General features: G+C 42.7%; 1 protein-coding gene across 1 annotated transcript in view; it reads right to left on the reverse strand.

The window, feature by feature from the left end:
- The window catches only part of LAMA2 (laminin subunit alpha 2), a 901,593-nt gene that overhangs the window by 609,759 nt on the left and 272,164 nt on the right, over positions 1–19,670 (reverse strand). The window contains exon 5 of the mRNA XM_088452064.1: positions 9,969–10,148. Within this exon, the coding sequence (XP_088308190.1) occupies positions 9,969–10,148 (180 nt within the window). The remainder of the gene's footprint in view (positions 1–9,968; positions 10,149–19,670) is intronic.

The following is a 19,670-nucleotide window of genomic DNA, read 5'->3' on the forward strand; positions in this document are numbered from 1 at the left end:
ATATGCCTTCCTCATCCACAAGAACCGGATGTTGGCTAGACCTGACCAAAGGCTAATTTACTAGGAGGTGTTCACCAGTGACTCCTCCAAGCTGGATTTGGGCTTAAGCTGCACCCAAGCAAGCAGGTCACGGCCCTTTGGTCAGGTATCCAGCACCAGTGGGAAATGGAAGAACACTATCACAGGGAAAGCACAGGAGAATGATACTGGAACTTGGGTGATGTACTGGGTACACATCTTGTTAATCCAGATGCAGGGCTGACACTAGGAGATTGTACTTGGATGATATATTAAGTACACACACTGTGGCTTAAGACACAGACCTGGCACAGGAGAATGGCACTCGGAGTTTGTACTTGGATGATGTGCTAAGTACACACGCTGTGGCTTCAGATGCGGAACTGGCTGAGGATAATGGCACTAGGAGTTTGTACTTGGATGACGTACTAAGGCCCTGATTCAGAGCTGCTCACAAAAAGCTCTGAATCAGGACAACCGCTTTTTTTTTTTTTTTAAACCGGCCTCCTAGCTGCTCGCTAAGCTGTGGGTGACCACCCACAGCTTTTGCGAGCGGCCAGGTGATGGTCTCAATGGTCGCAACCATCGCGACCACTGGGTTTGCGACGAGACCCTTGTGGTAGGGTCTCGTCTTCCACAAGCCCCAGTGAGCTTCCGGCTCTAATGGAGAGCCACCCCCTCAGCCAGCCACCCCCCCTCCCTGCCTACAAAACAGGGCGAGCTGTCGATCAACATCGACAGCCGCCCTGTTTTGCTGCAAGCCCCGGTGCGAGTGATTTCTCGCTCGCTCCGAGGCTCCCACATGTGCGCACTGCCCGACCATCGACCCACTTGCGAGTGCATAGCGCTTGTGAGCGGGTCTGAATCAGGCCCTAAGTACACACACTGTGGCTTCAGATGCAGAACTGGCACAGGAGAATGACACTAGGAGTTTGTACTTGGATAATGTATTAAGTACACACACTGTGTCTTCAGATGCAGAACTGGCACAGGATGTTGACACTTCAGAGATAGTACTCAGATGACATACTGAGTACACATGCTGTTGTTAACACTAGGAGAGTATCGCTGGAAGAAAGGAGCTTGGAACCTGGTATGCTGCAACAGCAAGTGTACACTGGAAGTAACAATGTTGTACAGGCAACTTCTTGTTGTCTGGAGCCTGGCTAAATACCCTAAGGTAGCAATCTATTGGAGGAAAGTGTCAGCTGACAGCAACCAATGCTACCATTGGGTAAAGGGAAATCAGGTGATGTAGACTGTCAAGGCTGTGCCCATGATGGTAACCACAGGAACCAAATCACAGAGCAAGCACATAGATGTCCTAGCAGACTCCAGGTACAATCCTCAGCACGTAACTCGCCACCGCACCTGGCATCTGACCTCTGAAGATACTAAGTCAGAAACTGACACTGCTAGAAAGAGTCCAGTGCTGGTTGTGGAAAATACAGGAGGGACCCCATATCGTTTTTTTTTGTTTATACATTTTAATAGGTTTTTTAACACAGTTGCCTTTACGGATCTCACGGATCTGTGAAAACTTCTGAGTAACGCGCACCTTGTAATGAAAGTCGTATTACAAAGTGCCAGTTTACTGGCAGTTTAACATGTATGCACTTGCATGTGAGTCAAACTGGTCCACTCTATTAAATTTGCGAGTTTTGGGACAAAGTCGCACCATCCAAATGTGCGAGAAGGTCTTAGCTTGTCCCGCACAAGCAACTCACACCCTATTACATTTGGCCAGCATCCCTATTACATTTGGCCGCCATCCCAACAGATTTAGGAAACCAACACCTGTCGGTAAGTCCAAACCTTCCCTCCCTGCACCCCAAACCTAACCTCTAGGATCTAAACCTAACCTTCAACCTAGTACATAACCCTATCCTTCCCTCTCGTGCCTAACCCTAACCTTCCCCCTAAGCCCACTACTTACAGTCAGGATGCTGGTGCCATGATTCTGACTGGTGTTGGGACTCCGGCGCAAGTATTCTGAGCACCAGCATCCTGACAGCCGGGTTAATAATTACATACCGGAATTTACAAAACAGACTGTTTTACAAATATTGTGGTCAATGATCAACTTGACGCATAAATGGTTTGGATAAGTAGATTTGCAAAGCACAGTATTTCTGCACAGAAACTGTCTTCTACAGTAGTGAACACTCCAATTAATGTTTCTTTCAATGGAACAAATAGATCTCCCTCAGCGAATGTAGCATTAGGCAACTTGCAATATTTTGCTTTACAGTTGCTTTAAACTATCCACAGAAGAATCACTTCTCATGATAAATAGATGGTCTCCTGTAGTAAACAATAAATGATGGCCCCAACACACTGTGTCAGCCTTCAGGCAAAGTTTAACTACACAGGATTTGTCTAGTCTAAACATTTATCATACAGTACAATAACTTCTCAATAACAATTACAGTGTCCCAGCCAGGGGTATTCACATTACAACTATACTTCAAGCAAATGGCTGCAGCTTGAGTTCTCACTTCATTTCATTTAATCAAACTTTTTAAAGTATAAGGCTAAATAAACCATGAACTTCTCTGTCTTCATATAAGTCCTGCTAACATCTGATGGCAGTGTGTGAACTGGGTCTTGTCCAGGGCTGGACTGGCCATCGGGCACTTCTGGCAAATGGGCCGGTTTAGCTGAGCGCAGGCTTACCTGGCAGTACAACCTCCCAGGCGTCGCCATGCTCAGCAAGGAATTTCATTAATGCGCGGCCACATCATTGCCTCATGACGCGACCAGCATCCAAGCCCTTGGCAATGGGGGCATTGTCAATCTGGGCGGGAGGGTGAGCGGCGCGCTATATTGACAGTCTGCTGGTCTGGAGCCGGTGGAGCCGCACAAGGAGCTGAGATGAAGCGCACACCATTCAGAGATGCCGTGTTATAGTGCCGTTAAAGAAATGGTAGAGCTTATTAAACCCGGGCATCAGCGACAGAAGTGCAGCAGGACGCAGCTTCACAGAGGACTGCATATGGGGACCGTTTAAAACTTTCTCTGCACACTCCAAAATGACATGAGGTATCTCTCTCTGGCTCTACCATCTCCCCCATTAGTTTCCTTCTCTCTCTCATCTCACCTAATTTCTCCTCCTCCTCTTACTCTTGCTTCCATCTCCCGATTTCTTCTCTCTCTCTCTTTTCTGTTTCCCCTATTCTCCTCTCATCTCCCCCTACACCTAAACTCTGCCATCTGCCCTTATTCATCCTGTCTCCCTTATTCCTACCCTCTATTTCCCATCTCCCCCCTATTCCTCCTCTCTCTCTCTAGCGGGTCCCCCTCTTTCTCCTATGTCTCTCCCGGCTTCCCCTGTTCCTTCTCCCTCTCTCCCAGCTTCCCCTGTTCTTCCTATGTCTCTCCCGGCTTCCCTCATAGTCATATATATATATATATATATATATTTTTTTTTTTCTTCTCTCTCGTTTTCCCCTATTCCTCCACTCTCTCTCCCAGCTTCCCCTATTCCTCTGCTCTCTCTCCCGGCTTTCCCTATTCCTCTGCTCTCTCTCCCAGCTTTCCCTATTCCTCCGCTGTCTCTCCCGGCTTCCCCTATTCCTCTGCTCTCTCTCCCGGCTTTCCCTATTCCTCTGCTCTCTCTCCCAGCTTTCCCTATTCCTCCGCTGTCTCTCCCGGCTTCCCCTATTCCTCCTCTCTCTCTCCCGGCTTCCCCTATTCCTCCGCGCTCTCTCCTGGCTTCCCCTATTCCTCCTCTCTCTCTCCCGGCTTCCCCTATTCCTCCGCTCTCTCTCCCGGCTTCCCCTATTCCTCCGTTGTCTCTCTCCCGGCTTCCCATATTCCTCCACGCTCTCTCCCGGCTTCCCCTATTCCTTCTCTCTCAGCTTACCCTCTTTCTCCTATGTCTCTCCCGGCTTCCCCTATTCCTTCTCTCTTTCTCCCGGCTTCCCCTTTTTCTGCTATGTCTCTCCTTCCCCTTTTTCTCCTATGTCTCCTTGGGGCTCTCCCCATTCTCTCTCTCTCTCTCTCTCTCTCTCTCGGGGCTCTCCCTATTCCCCCCCTCTCTCAGGGCTCTCCCTATTCTCTCTCTCTCTCCCCTCTTAAGTTTCTCTCTCTCTCTCTCCCTCTCCTCTCCTGTTTCTCTCTCTCCTCTCCCGTTTCTCTCTCTCTCCTCTCCCGTTTCCTTCTCCCTCTCTCTCCTCTCCCGTTTCCTTCTCTCTCCTCTGCTCTCCCATTTCCCTCTCTCTCTCCTCTCCCGTTTCCCTCTCTCTCTCTCCTCTCCCGTTTCCCTCTCTCTCTCCTCTCCTGTTTCCTTCTCTCTCTCTCCTCTCCCGTTTCCTTCTCTCTCTCTCCCTCTCCTCTCCCGTTTCCTTCTCTCTCTCTCTTTCCCTCTCCTCTCCCATTTCCTTCTCTCTCTCTCTCTCCTCTCTCGTTTCCTTCTCTCTCTCCTCTCCCTTTTCCTTCACTCTCTCTCTCCTCTCCCGTTTCCTTCTCTCTCTCTCTCCCTCTCCTCTCCCATTTCCTTCTCTCTCTCCTCTCCCATTTCCTTCTCTTTCTCTACTCTCCCGTTTCCTTCTCTCTATCTCTCTCTCTCTCTCCTCTCCCGTTTCCTTCTCTCTCTCTCTCTCTCTCCTCTTCCATTTCCTTCTCTCTCTCTCTCCTCTCCCGTTTCCTTCTCTCTCTCTCCTCTCCCATTTCCTTCTCTCTCTCTCTCTCTCTCTCTCTCTCCCTCTCCTCTCCCATTTCCTTCTCTCTCTCCTCTCCCATTTCCTTCTCTTTCTCTACTCTCCCGTTTCCTTCTCTCTATCTCTCTCTCTCTCTCCTCTCCCGTTTCCTTCTCTCTCTCTCTTTCCCTCTCCTCTCCCATTTCCTTCTCTCTCTCTCTCGGCTCTCCCGTTTCCCTCTCTTTCTCTCTCGGCTCTCCCGTTTCCCTCTCTCTCTCTCCTCTCCCGTTTCCTTCTCTCTCTCTCCTCTCCCGTTTCCTTCTCTCTCTCTCTCCTCTCCCGTTTCCTTCTCTCTCTCTCCTCCCATTTCCTTCTCTCTCTCGGCTCTCCCATTTCCTTCTCTCTCTCTCTCTCTCTCTTGGCTCTCCCGTTTCTCTCTCTCTCTCTCTCTCTCTCTCTCTCTCTCCTCTCCTGTTTCCATTTCTCTCTCTCTCTCTCTCTCTCTCATTCTACTATGTTGGATCCCATCTTTCCTTTTCTCTCTCCCCTGCTCCCCGAATTCCTCCTCTCTTTTTCTCCTGGCTCCCTCCTTTCCTCTCTGTCCTGTCTCACTCTATTCCTTTTAGTATGTTGCTATTTCACACCTGCAGATCCATATTGTAATAATAGTTGTATACAAATATTGTTTATGATATTTATATTTTATGTGCAAATATTCATAATGTTTTATTTGTTGTTTTTATACAATCTACTGTATATGGGTGATGCACGATATAGTGTTTATCTCAATCGAGGAGCACATCGCAGCAGGGATAATAATTTTTTACATGATTTTCCACGCTTTGTACTATAATTTGTAATAATAAATAGGCCTCATTTATCTTTATCTGTGTATAATGTTTATTACATTAAGGAATATCAATATTCGCTTACCAAAAAAATTACCCTTGGGCCGGCACTGAGTGTGGCCACGTCGTTATGTAGTGAAGTCATTACATACAGGCCGCGTAATGACGTTATGACATGGTCGGGGATGAGATGTGCGGTGCGGGTGGGGCCCGGGAGTAATCTGGTAGGAATGGATGGCATTTTGATAGCTCCTGTGAGCTGCCTGCAGAACTGCCCAGCAGCACAGTGCTGAGGTCAGGGTGGAGTCACTGAAGTGTCACGTGCGGTTGGGGTGATGTCATGATGAAGCTGGCCCAGGGATGAATAGCGCGTCAGGGGTGGACGTGAAGCTGACTGGATGGACTGGACGCCATCTTCAGACACCTCATGATCTGCTGACAGACACCATCTGCGGAGGCCAGGGTATTACTGTGTGTGGCATAATGTGTTATAAGGGGCATTATTTTGTGTGTCATAATGTATAAGGGGCATTACTGTGTAGCATAATGTATAAGGGGCACTACTACTGAGTGGCATAACGTGAATGGGCTCTGTGTGGTGTAATGTGAATAAGAGACACTACTGTGTGACGTAACATGAAAAAGGGACATTACCATGTGACTTAATGTGAATAAGGGACACTACTGTGCAGTGTAGTGTGATGAAGGGACACTACCATATGGTGTAATGTGACTAAGGGACACTACTGTGTGACATTACGTGACTATGGGGCACAACTGTGTGACATAATGTGAATAAGGGATGCTACTGTGCGGTGTATTGTGATGAAGGGGCACTACTGTGTGGTGTAATTTCTTTAGATTATAAGATCTGATGAGCAGGGTCCTGTTTCCTCATGTGCTACTCCTAATATTTTCTTCGGCTCCTTACTCCTCATAAGGGCATCTAACACTTGATTGCCGACTCCCTTCTGCTTATTTTGAGCGTTATCTGGTCCATTTTCCAGCATCTGGGAGCAAATTTCTGTTATTGATCCCATACATTCCCAGATTTTCCTTCCCACCACATGGATGGGATAGATATATCTATAGGTGTGTACACAGCTTAACAGAACCAACACAATACCAAATATTTGACTATGGCACATGTTTGAATCCCCTGCAGGATGTGCTCTGTTGTATGTGTACTTGTATGTTGTTCTAATATTAATTATATTTGTAGGAGCATAGACTAAGAAATGGGAGGGGTCAGGAATAGTAAGGGGAGGGGTCTATGTCAGGAGCATGATGCTAACGCAAAGTGGGCCTGTGTGCTCTTAAAATGCCAGGGCCTATTTTTAGTCCCAGTCCGGCCCTGGTCTTGTCTGTAACTCTACGGCTTATTCCTCCAGAACTTTAGTTGCCAATGCCTGCTTGTTCCTCCACAGTTATCCAGCACTGACTCTCAGCAATTCCTTGTGGGCAAATCTTAAATGATCCCAAGCATACAGGAGTGATTGACAGCAGCACCAGTCCATCACACCAGTAACAGCACACAAATGCCTCCATTCTATATGCCAATTAGGGTGTGGAGTCAAAATATACTTACCAGCCCACTTTTTATCTGGATGTGATAGGATTCCTTTGAAACTTCCTAGAAACTTCTAGTATGGAAATATCAATCTTCCCAGGCTTTCTGCATGCAGTCTCTTTTGCACCTCCTCCAAGATGCATTCAGAGAACTGTAGTTTGTTTAACCTCTTCTGTTGCCAAAGATGGCTGACAAAGCCTTGCTGAGCATGTGCAGAAGTCAACCTGGTGAAATGCGATGGTACAGGTTGCACACTCCAAGTAATGGCCCTGCTGTATAGTATTTATTGCCAACAATATTTGTGCTATCTAGAATAAATTATATTTAACTCTGCATTGGGCCCTTGTTCTTGGAATCATTAGTGGCCTCTCCATACATGTGCATATGCTTCAGCATATTATTATTATCCTTTATTTATATGGCGCCACAAGTGTTCCGCAGCGCCTTACATAGTACATAGAACTAATAGGTGAACAAGAAACAAGTAACTTACAGTACATTACAGTGCAGGACAAGGACACAACTTATATACATTGCTGCAATAGTGATTAAACACTCACAATAAGCAGCAGGGAGTTGGCAGTCATGTGTTAGGTGCCCTTATGGGGAGTAAGGAGTAGAAGATAATGTAAAGAGAAGCACATGAGGGGGTATACAATCGGGAAGCCGGCTGCTGGAATCCCGGCAGCCGGCTTCCCGACTGCTTTATCCCGCCGTGGGATAAATGACCGGCGTCTATATGTAGACGCCACTCATTCCCCCGACGCCGGGAGACAGGCGCCCGGCCTCCCGATTGAGCAGATGCCAGGCGCCACGAGCGGACAGCCGTGGGGGGAGGGTTATGTTTAGGGCACCTGAGGGGACTTAGAGTTAGGCACCCCCTTGGGAGGGTTAGGGTTAGGCACCCCCCGGGGGAGGTTAGGGTTAGGCACCGCCCCGGGGAACTTAGGTTTAGGCAGCAGGGAAGGGGGGTTAGGTTTAGGCACTTAGAGGGGGGGATTAGGGTTAGGCACAAGGGGGGAGGTTAGGGTTAGGCACCCCTAAGGAGGGTTAGGGGGGTTAAGTTAGATTAGTTGATACTTACCTTAAGACGATCGGGATATCCAGCGTTGTCGGGCTTCCACTGCCGGGCTCTATTGTTTTGTCGGGCTGCCGCTGCCGGGATTCAAACTCCCGGCCATGCGGCAGCCGGGATATCATACCGATTCCCATGAGGGAAGAGGTCCCTGCTTGTGAGAGCTTACATTCTAAGCATTTGTTATTCCCAATTAACGCTGACTTCTTTCTTTGCTGAGGAGAATGAAAACAATATAACAGGGACACCTACTGAGCAACATTTTGTGAATCTGTGAAACATATCACAACATAAATTCTTGTTATTTCTAAGACTTAAAATTTGACATTTTTATTATATTCACAACATGACAGTGGGCATTATTATAAGTGAAGATCATAGAGATAATAGAAATAATGTTATGTAGACCTTAAACAGGGGTGCAGGTAGCTCTAATGTTCTGGTAATAGGTAAAGTGCATTTCTGTTATGTTAATGTCATTGAGTCCTGCAAAAGCAGACATTTCAGTGTAAGACGTTAAATCCAATCAAAAACAACAAATTTCTATTGAAGTCAGTAGGTGTAGCCATGGGACAGTGCTCTGATATTTTCTATTGCATCCTAATGAATAACCCCATAAGGCTGTTACATTTAAAGGATCAGATCAAAAATTCAATTTATTCAAGTCCCAAAGACTTTAATATTTCACTATAGCAGACAATTTTCAAGGAATATTTTAAAATGTAATTATATCAGAACTCACCTTAGGTGAACTACTATACAGTACTTTGCAAAAAAGTTATGAATGTGGGCTAATCTTTTGATTAGTTCCCAAAGAATACAGAACTGTAATTGCCAAATACTATGAGACCAAAAAGTACAGGCATTAGGCAGCACATTTTATGTACTTGTTGTACAGGTTATGTCTCCCATATCCAAAATGCTTGGGACCAGGGGTATTCAGGATAATGGAATATTCCGTATTTTGGAATATTTGCATATCATAATGAAATATCTTGGGAAGGGGACCCCAATATACACACAGGATGCATTTATGTGTTATATACACCTTATACACACAGCCTGCAGGTCATTTTATACAATATATTCAGTAATTTTGTGGCTCAAACAAAGTTTGTGTACAGAAATGAAATTCATTTATGTTTCATATACACCTTATACACACTGCCTGATGGTAATTTTATACAATATTTTTTAATAATTTGTGCCTTAGACAAAGTTTGTGTACATTGAACCATCAAAAATCAAAGGTTTCATTATCTCAGTCATGCCAAAAAAAATTCCGTATTTCGGAATATTTGGATTTGGGAGACTCGACCTGTATGTACTTTTCCCCTTCCAAGCTTGTTGCAGGCATCCATGTATTCGGTCAACCTCATACAGCAGTGATTCCCAATTAGTGTGCGGGATACATTTGTTTGCTGCCGAAACAGTCTATTTGTGTCCAGAACACTCAGTAGTTAATATTAGTGAAATGGATTTTACTGTTGACATTTTGCAGTGGGCATTATTTGTAAGCAATATTTAATTCAAAATTACATTTGCATTGGTTTTGTGCACACATTTGATTAAGGCTATGTTTTATTACAATATTTTAACACTATATTGTCATAACATATGTCAGGTATCAAATGATCAATTCCACATAGGAATATATTGATGTACAGTGATTATGCACATTCTAAATGGATAATTATTCGATTACAGAGTATATATACATGATAGTCTCAGTGAAGGCAAGCTGTAGATACAACTTTGGTAGTAAGTGTTTTGATTAATGAAATAAAGGAAGAAAATATTTTAGCATTGTTACATACCCTTCTGGTAACGATAGGATCTATATCATTTAGATCGTTGTGAGCTAACATCATCAAATCAGCATTTAGAGTCCGTATCCTTTGTAATCTCAAACGAATATAGCGAGCTGATGTAAATTCCAGAAGTGTTGGAGAAGGATCATCAGCACTTGGTCTTCCATTAATTAGTGAAGTGTGGATCTAGAAAAACCAGTAACATATTTAAAAATGTTAAAATGAAAAGGGTAATTCCTAAATTTTTCAATTCCAAAATACTTTTCACATTGTAAAGTTAAAATTACATATAACAAGCTCTTAAATAAACCAGAACATATAGGTTCATGAACCATAATGTTCAATTTGCCTGTCTACCTTCATAAAAGCCCATGCAGGTCTATAGAGTCTGCAGTCTGATGCAGAAATGAATTCAGCAATATTGTGTATATGGAGGAAAATTCAGACTTTCTCCTGTATGTAAAGTTACATGCATATCTGTGACCGCAACACAAACTTTGTCAATGCGATAGCCCCATTACCACCTAACTGCACCCTTTCTATTGGAAGTGGTGATGTGGTACTAGCTAAAGAGAGTTGGAGCCACATCTAGAGAACTGTATAACTCTCATAGATGAATTCCGTTGTTTATAACAATATAATGAGAGGTGCTACCGTATTCACAACAGACGTTGAAACATGAGAAATAAGGGTCGGGGTATGGTCACTATATCTATTGATAATCTAGGGCAGTGGTTCTCAAACTCGGTCCTCAGGACCCCACACAGGTCACATTTGCAGGTCACCCAGCAGGTGCACAGGTGTATTCATTACTCACTGACACATTTTATAAGATTCACAGGTAGAGCTAATTATTTCACTTGTGATTATGTGAGGAAATCTGAAAAACAGGCACTGTTTGGGGTCCTGAGGACCGAGTTTGAGAACCTGTGAAATTGAAATACCATTTTGGCTGAAAATTAGTCTATGTCATATATGTCAAGAGTATTGGCATATCCTATGATGTTAATAGGTGTGCGATGGAGGTTAGTCCACATGGTAGATAGCTTAACCAGGGATTTATTTATTAACTGGTAGAAAAGCAGTGGAGAGTAACACAGGGTTAATCAGTATGGAATAAATATCCTGCAAACCTCACATGTCTCCCATCACCCTCCAAATCAATAAATGTGCCTTATAGAATTCACACTTGATCACAACTTATTATTTTACATCTGAACATCTCTTTACAATAACTACTTTCACCAATTTCTACATTTACCTGAGACTGCTGGTTCACACGTTAACCAAACTCTCTATATAGCCCTTCATGAAGTGGCTTCAGCTACCCGTCAGACTTCACGTAAACTGATATAACAGCCATGGCTTTCCACAGACACCTACAAAAACTGCCTCTTAAAAGTAGAATGTCAGTGGCGTAAATCTTAATTCAAATGACTTCCACACATACTGTAAAATAGGAATCCAGCCATCTGTCATCCTAACCCTCTGTCCCATGCTCACTGTCTACCCCATCCGTGTCACCCCTGTCTGTTTGCCCATCCCCTCTAGAATGTAAGCTCTCACGAGCAGGGCCCTCTTTCCTCTTGTGCTTATCCTTTCTTTACTTATATTATCTGCTCTATACTCAAAAGCACCTAACCCGTGACTTTTGCCATCCTGCTTCTGTTGCAGCAGTGTTAATATACCATGTACTTGTCTTGTAGTGTCTTAAACTGTATGACACGGTTTTCTTGTTCTGCTCAACTGTTTATGTACTATGTTTGTGTACTATGTTTATGTACTATGTAAGACGCTGCAGAACCCTTGTGGCGCCATATAAATAAAAGATAATAACAATAATAATAATAATAATAATAATAATCAGTATGCAGCAGGTACCCAATGCAGTATCTCTAGGTGCCTACGGGAACATATGGGATTAATGCAGGTGTTGTAGCAACACTTTCATGTACACTGAAGTGCCAAAAGTGGGATAGATGCCTAGTATCGTGTAGGATCTCCTCTATCTCTGCGAAGTGTAGCAACTCGATGTGGCATCAATTCCACAAGTGAACAAAAGACCCCTGGAGAGACTTTCCATCTGTATAGCTTCCCACAGCTCCCTGATATACTGTAGGTGCAGAATATTGGGTGTGAATGGACCTCTCCATCACATCCCATAAATGTTTGATTGGGTTCATGTTGGGCAAACGTAGTTGGCACACCATTCATTAGAACTCTCCAGAATGCTCCTCAAACCAATTATGAATAATTTGGGACTGATGAAAAATGCATTATCCTACTAGGATATCCCATCATTGTGGGGTTATATGAAGTCCATGAAGAGCTGAAAATGGTCATCAAGCAATGCAATGTAACAGTTACTGGTTAATGACATGTTTAGGTGGACCAGTGGATCCAATACATGCCACATAAACACACACTTTGTTGACAACAGAGGTCCATAGCCTCATGGGGTCTGTGCCACACCCGAACCTTAACATCAGCCTGGAACAACTGTAACTGTGACTCATCGAACCACGCTTCATGTTACCAGCCCTCCAGGGTCAAATTAGTGATGTCATAAGCCCAGGTGAGGCGCTGTGTCCAGTGTCATAGTGTTAATTAATAGGCGCACAGTTGTGGGTCTTCTGCTCCCATATCCCCTGGAACCTGTTGAATGCTGCACTGACCTGCTGGATATGTGTCTTGTACTTCCTGCACTGATTGTGGAAGTCAAATGAGTACCAGTTGATACCTTCTGTTTATTTAATGTGTCTGTTCAGCTTAATAAGGAGGGCACATATGTATGACAAGTACACAGCTTTGCACAAATAACAGTTGAATACTGTATGTGAGATGCTATAAAAGTGTCTCTTGACAATTCTGGCCAGACGCTGCAGTTCAAGATCATTAAGCATTCATGATTGACCACTGCGCTGACCACAGTGGGTGGTAATGCCTTCCATGACGTATTCCCGGTACAAAACTGACACCATAAATCGAGAAATTTCAAATGCCCAAAATTTTGGAAATAGAATATCCCATACTTTGGGCACCCACTATCATTCCCCATTCAAAGTCCGATAATACACATTGCCTTGCCATGAGCTGCCTAGCCGGTGATCAAACTGACTCATGAGATGTCAGATTATAACGAATGCAGCTCTTGGCATTTCCAAGACATCAAAGTACGGTGACGCCACCTACGATTACCTTTACATGCTACTATCCCATGACCTTTGGCATTTCAATGTATATGTCTGTATAAGCAGTCTGTTCAGCAAATATTGCATTTTGCCCAGCTGTTGCCATCACGTGTTAAAATGGCTTGGTTACTTTAATATATATAATATATAGCTATGTGAGTTATTTCTAGGGGATGATTGTCAATGGAAATATGGAGTTTATAATTATTATCTAGCATATACATACTTCTTTCCAACATCTACACTCCGGTTGCAGAGGCACCTAATAGTAAGCAGCTGTCTGGGCATGCCAGGCAATTGCCAAATTAGAGCTATTCTAATTGTGTTATAAAACATCTTGGTGATTGTGAGAATGAAGAATAAATATATGACATATCTAGATAATTATTCCTCTTCCATTACCAATACAGTAGCTTAGCCAATTGTGCAAACCTTATCGGTCTGATTATTTGTCAGTGGAGATATTGATATTTATCTTCACATTTTGAAAACTACTTAACTATGTATGCCTTTACTGTATGTAGTAAGCAGACACCAATTTAGAATTTTGGTGGTTAGACCAATGCAGACATGTTTGACCTTTTAAATGCTGTTTAATAAGCATGTATAAATTAGCCTTTGTGATCTCCTTTGCAGCATGAGAGCTCTCAGCGTGTCATGAGAGACTCAGGGCCTGATTCAGAGGCGGACGCAAGTGGACATTCGCTCGTTCGGCGTACGAGCGAGAAAATGTAAATTCAAGCGCTCGCTCGTAAGTTCGCTCGTAGCTAATCTTCCGCCCCAAAGTCTCCCAACCCCTCCTCTAGCTAACGAACGATCAAAATAGCGACCGTCCATCTCCTATTTTGGTTGCAGGGAATGCTCGCACAAGTCCAAACCGGAAGTGGACCTGTCATTTATCGTTTGCTTGCTATTTCATTCCGCCCACATACTGGAATCGATTCCTAGCAATCAGTATATTAATTAGCTTAATTGGTATTCACATCTTTGCAATCCGTTTTTTCTTACAATGTCAATAAACTTTATTATTGTTCGTGTGTGTCATTCCTTCCGCTGAATACATTCGTTTTTACCAAGGGGATGGTTTTTCAAAATTCAAAGTTGTTTTGAATACTACTATTGTTTTGCGTAAGTTTCTATGCAGATTTTGCATCTTTATTAATAATATTTAAATTAGCTAACGCATGTCACTGCCTCAAGCCTATAATAATTCACATTATATTTGTGAGGGTGTAGGTCACATGTCTCATACAATAACCAATCCAATGCGTTCTGTTATATTTCAAAGTACATTAGCCAATCATATTTTTTCTGGGCCCTTTATTAAAACTTTTTTTTTTGTAAAAAATCATTGCCATCATGAGAGCCGCAGCCTTTACAAGAAGAGAACTCCTGGTCCTCACAGATGTGATGGACCGGAGGATCACTGTTCTTCAGGCCCCCATCACAAACCAACGCAAGCGGCTCGCCTATGCGGAGGTGATGCGCCGCCTGCGATCTTTGGGCTACCGCCGCAATATCAGGCAGCTGGAAAGGCGGTGGTCTGATCTCCACCGCAGGTCCCCCTACCTTATGGTGAATTTGCTTGTGGAAATTCGCGACAGTAAGTATTTTTTTTTGGTTTTTAAATGTAAGCCTCCATGCGTGTGCATGTTTTCCATCTATCCCTGTTTGTTTTTTTGTACATCCCTGCGTGTGCATGTTTTCCATCTATCCCTGTTTGTTTATTTTGTACATCCCTGCATGTGCATGTTTTCCATCTATCCCTGTTTTTTTTTTTGGAACATACCTGCGTGTGCATGTTTTTTTTTTTGCTATTTAAATTTTGGACTGTGTAAATTGATAACAAAACCCCCAAAAAAACAAACAGTAACATTTTTTAACCATCATTTAGGGGCTGAGCGCAGATTATGATGTAGAAGAAGACAATATCGTCGCCCTTGTCCCCTATCCCCCATTCCCACCGAAACCTCCTCTCCCCAACCTTCACCAAATTCCCCCTCCACCCCAGACCGCCCAGTGCCTGAGGCCCATCCCTGTCCTATTATTCCCATCCCTCACAATTCACCCTCCCCTCCCCCCCTCTTTTTTCATCACCCTCCCCCCCCTCTTTTCATCACCCTCCCCTCCCCCCCTCTCTTTTCCTCCCCTCCACCCAGAGTCAAATATCCCCTCCTCAATCGGACCAGCACTGGCCCCCCTCTGAGAAGGACGATGTGGTGCCTACAGGACCAGGCATCAATATGACCGGTATGTTTGCCTTTTTAACTATGTTTTTTTTTGGCTTTTTGGTTGATGTTGTCTTTTTGCCTGTGCATTTCCAATTTGTTAAGTATTTCTAATGTTTAGGATATATATCTTGGCAAAACAATGTCTAGGATGTTTTCCCCTTACACATATCACACATGTCCAAACAATCATACTTGTGTCTATCTATTTTACGGTACCAACAAATGTATTGTTTTTGCCTACTTCTGCTTTTTTTTTTTTGGTTTTTTAGGTCTAATTTTGACAGTTAGTATTTAAATAATCTTTGTGTTTGCCATTACTTTATTTTTATTGAAAAATTTAGATCTTTGTTGAAACTATAGTCTGATTTGTAAGTTGTTTGGTAACATATAAATTAAGGTGTCAGTTTAGTAATCCCTTTTTTTTTTAAAAACCACAGAGGACCAGAGGCGTTTGCAAACAATGCAGGACGGATTGCAAACCTTGAGGGCCCATCTTGTCGGGATGCTTGTGGTCGTTGATCACATGGTGGCGGTCCTGCGGCACTAATTTTTTTTTTTTGTTGAACACCCTGAAAATGTTGTGACCAATAAAATATATTTGGATTTATTAAAGTCTCATTCATTGTCTGTAAATATTAGATTCTTTAACCTTACATAAGTCGACTATTGAAGCATGTTTTTTTAAGTAATGTAAATGTGTTTGTAGAAAGCTCAAGTAATTATGTAAGCTGGCACATTAAACACCTAACAATACCAATAGGTTTGTCGAATTTCCAGAGTTTTTTTAAATTTTGGGGTGGGTAATGTAAATATTCTCTAAAACCTGCTTAGGCCTAGATTAGAAAACATACTGATTCACCATAATACCTTTGGTGTTTGTTTTTAGCCACAAAGCATGGTAAAATACTTTACAATTTAACACATTACAGGATTATCTATTAAGCAAGTTTGCCTTTTTTGGACCAGGTTACACTTGCTTGTAATTTACCAAGAAAAGTCTTTAAAAGGTTAGCCAAAAATTTAATCCACACAAAAAATAAACAAAGTGAATTTTGTCAAGCAATTAACACAGTGAAAACACACTCCAAAAAACAACCAACACCAAAAATAACAAAACAACAACAATCAAGAACTGTTTGAAGAAGTAGCAGGCCAACATGAATCCCCAAATGAGGTGAAGAAATAATTGTTCCAGAAGTTATAGCCAATGTGGACACATGAAGAAATTTTTTGGGATCAGGTAGTAGGCATCGTTTGTTCGGGTAATTTAATGGAATAAAAGACACCCAAAAAAAAGAAAAAAAAATATAATTGGTCATTGAAATCTTACATGTCTACATTGTGTAAATTAACTACATTATTAACAAAAATTACCTAAAATATCTGACCACCACATCATCGTGTATTGCCCCCCCACATACTGACCTCCAACCAACCTCGGGGGGCCATCCTCAGGCAAGGCATCCTCTGGCTGCATTGGGACACCACTCCTTATGGCGATGTTGTGAAATATCCCACACAGGACCACAATTTTCGAAACCATATCAGGCAAATACATGAGCTCGCCACCAGAGTGGTGGAGGCATCTGAATCGGCCTTTTAAAAGGCCGATACAGTGCTCCGCCACCTGCCTGGTGGCTGTAAGTGCAGAATTATACTCACTTTGTGGCCCTGGTGTGGGTGCCAAATAAGGAGTGAGCTGCCAGGGCGTGCAAGGGTAACCACTGTCTCCTGTGAAAATAAAAAAAAAATATCAGGACCATTGTGTAACAAGCTTTACATTGGTTGCCACAGAAGGTGTCAACTTACCCAGAAGCCACACATCACCAGCTTGTAGGTTGTCTAATTTGTGCCAAATCCCTGGTTGCCGGATGACGAAGGAATCATGTGCACTCCCGGGGAATTTGGCATTCAGGGACAGGATCTGGAGGGAGGCATCACATACCACCATTACATTCAGTGAATGAAAGTGTTTTCGGTTCCTAAAAATAGCCTCCAGCCTTGCTGGAGGCTGAAGTGGTATGTGAGTGCCATCCACAACCCCTATGATGTGTGGGAAGCCAGCTATTTGGTAAACATTGGCCTTTGCCACACTAAGGGAACCCATATCCAATGGCATTGTAATAAAATGATGGAGGTGTTTAAAACTGGCCTCCATCACTGCCCTCTGGATCCTTGAAAAGGAGGATTGGGATATTCCGGCAACTATTCCCACCGTGGTTTGAAAGGATCCTGAGGCACAGAAATGTAACACCGACATTAATTGCGTAAGTGGTGGTATTGCTGTATAACTGACAATTTGCCTTTCAAGATCACTCTCTATTAATGAGAGAGTGTCTAGGATGATTTGTGGAGGAAGACGGTATCGTCTTAATACCTCATCATCTGGCATTCCAAAAAGGGTGACAAGTGTTCTATATATCTGGGGCCTTGCACCCCTACGAGGCCTATGCCTGGGACGAAGTTGAGGTTGGTCGGGTCCTGGAACCAGGGCCAATATAATTCGACCAACATCAACCTGAAATGGTAAGCCAGGTAGTTATTTTTTTAGACAAATGTGTACAGAAAAATATACTTATCTTTTCTAAGAATTCCAAAGATGCTTACAGGCCTGGGACGGGTCATGTGCTGAACCACCTACATTTAAAAAGTAGAAATTATATTTAAGATTAATTGAATAAACTATGATTGTAAACACATTTCTGGGGTGAAAAATAGAAGGGAGGACACATTATTTGTGAAAATATTACGCCACATTTCCAGGGCTATTCTATATGGGAGCGTTAACATTTTTTGGCATTATTTTTGGAGGTAAGACGTCATTATGCCCGTTTTTACTTTTACACCCTATTCAATATCAAAGACTTTTCGCAGTTTGGAAAAGTGTTTTTTTAAAAACGGGGATAACTTGTCACCATTGAGTAGGTGTCGTAAAAAAGTGTAGAATTGGTGTTTAGGGGTGCAGGCTTAAAAAAATTAGCCTGCACCCCTGGGACTGACATTTAACCCCAAAATGTGTGCCAAAAAGTTTAACAAACAAAAGAGTGACACCCATCAAAATTTAGGAATATTTTGGCTTGAAAACAATAAAAAAGGGACGAAATTATTACACAATATGGAAGTAGGTTCAGGGCTATTCTGCAAGTATGCGGCAGGTGTTTTGAAACTTCGAATTATAGCGGCAGGTGCCCAAATGTTGATGTTAACACAAATTTATTGAGGGACATCAAAATATGCTAATCCCCATTTTTAGTTTCTCTATATTTGATGGGCCCACTTAAAAAAATGTGCAAAAATAACCTAAGTGCTCTTCTGCATCACTTCTTCAATGTTGGTAACAAAACACATGCTGCGGCTCTTTTAAACCCCCACTTTCAAATAAAGGCTAAAACAGGGGTAACCATAGTGTTCAACCATGTTTTTCCAAATTTAGGGGTGCTCTTACCTTTTTAAATTGGACAAACGAGAAACTTTACGTCAATCCCAAATCCAAGTTTCCAGTTTGTGTTATTTTTCAATTGAATACGGGGATAAGCGGGAGGGCGCACCAGACTTAACGCTGATAAATACTCCAATATTAAACGTTAACTTCGACAGTGAAGTTAACGTGTCCTATTGGTTTATTTTTCAGCATTAAGTCTGGTGCGCCTCCCGCTTTTCCCCGTATTCAACTGAAAAATTTTAAAAAATGAAAACTTGGATTTGGGATTGGCGTAAAGTTTCTCGTTTTTCAAATTTAAAAAGGTAAGAGCACCCCTAAAGTTTGAAAAACATGGTTGAACACTATGGGTACCCCCGTTTTAGCCTTTATTTGAAAGTGGGGGTTTAAAAGAGCCACAGCATGTGTTTTGTTACCCACATTGAAGAAGTAACGCAGAAGAGCACTTAGGTTATTTTTGCACATTTTTAAAGTGGGCCCATCAAATTTTTAGAAACTAAAAATGGGGATTACCATATTTTGATGTCCCTCAATTAATTTGTGTTAACATCAACATTTGGGCACCTGCCGCTATAATTATATTTTAAAAACACCTGCCGCATACTTGCAGAATAGCCCTGAACCTATTTCCCTATTGTTAAGAAATTGTATTTAAAAATAAATTTTGGATCACCATTTTTTTTTTTGGCCTGTCCATTTTTGCTGAACCAAAAAAAAGAGGGACACAGTTCTTTTTTCACTGACATTCTCAGGGGCGAAGGCTATTTTAGAACAGCCTGCACCCCTAAACCCCAATTATGCTCTTTTTTTGTGCACCTATTCAATGGAAACAACTTATCACCGTATT

Source organism: Taudactylus pleione, unplaced genomic scaffold (genome assembly GCF_031769625.1).
Source record: "Taudactylus pleione unplaced genomic scaffold, aTauple2 ptg000006l, whole genome shotgun sequence".
Taxonomy (NCBI): domain Eukaryota; kingdom Metazoa; phylum Chordata; class Amphibia; order Anura; family Myobatrachidae; genus Taudactylus; species Taudactylus pleione.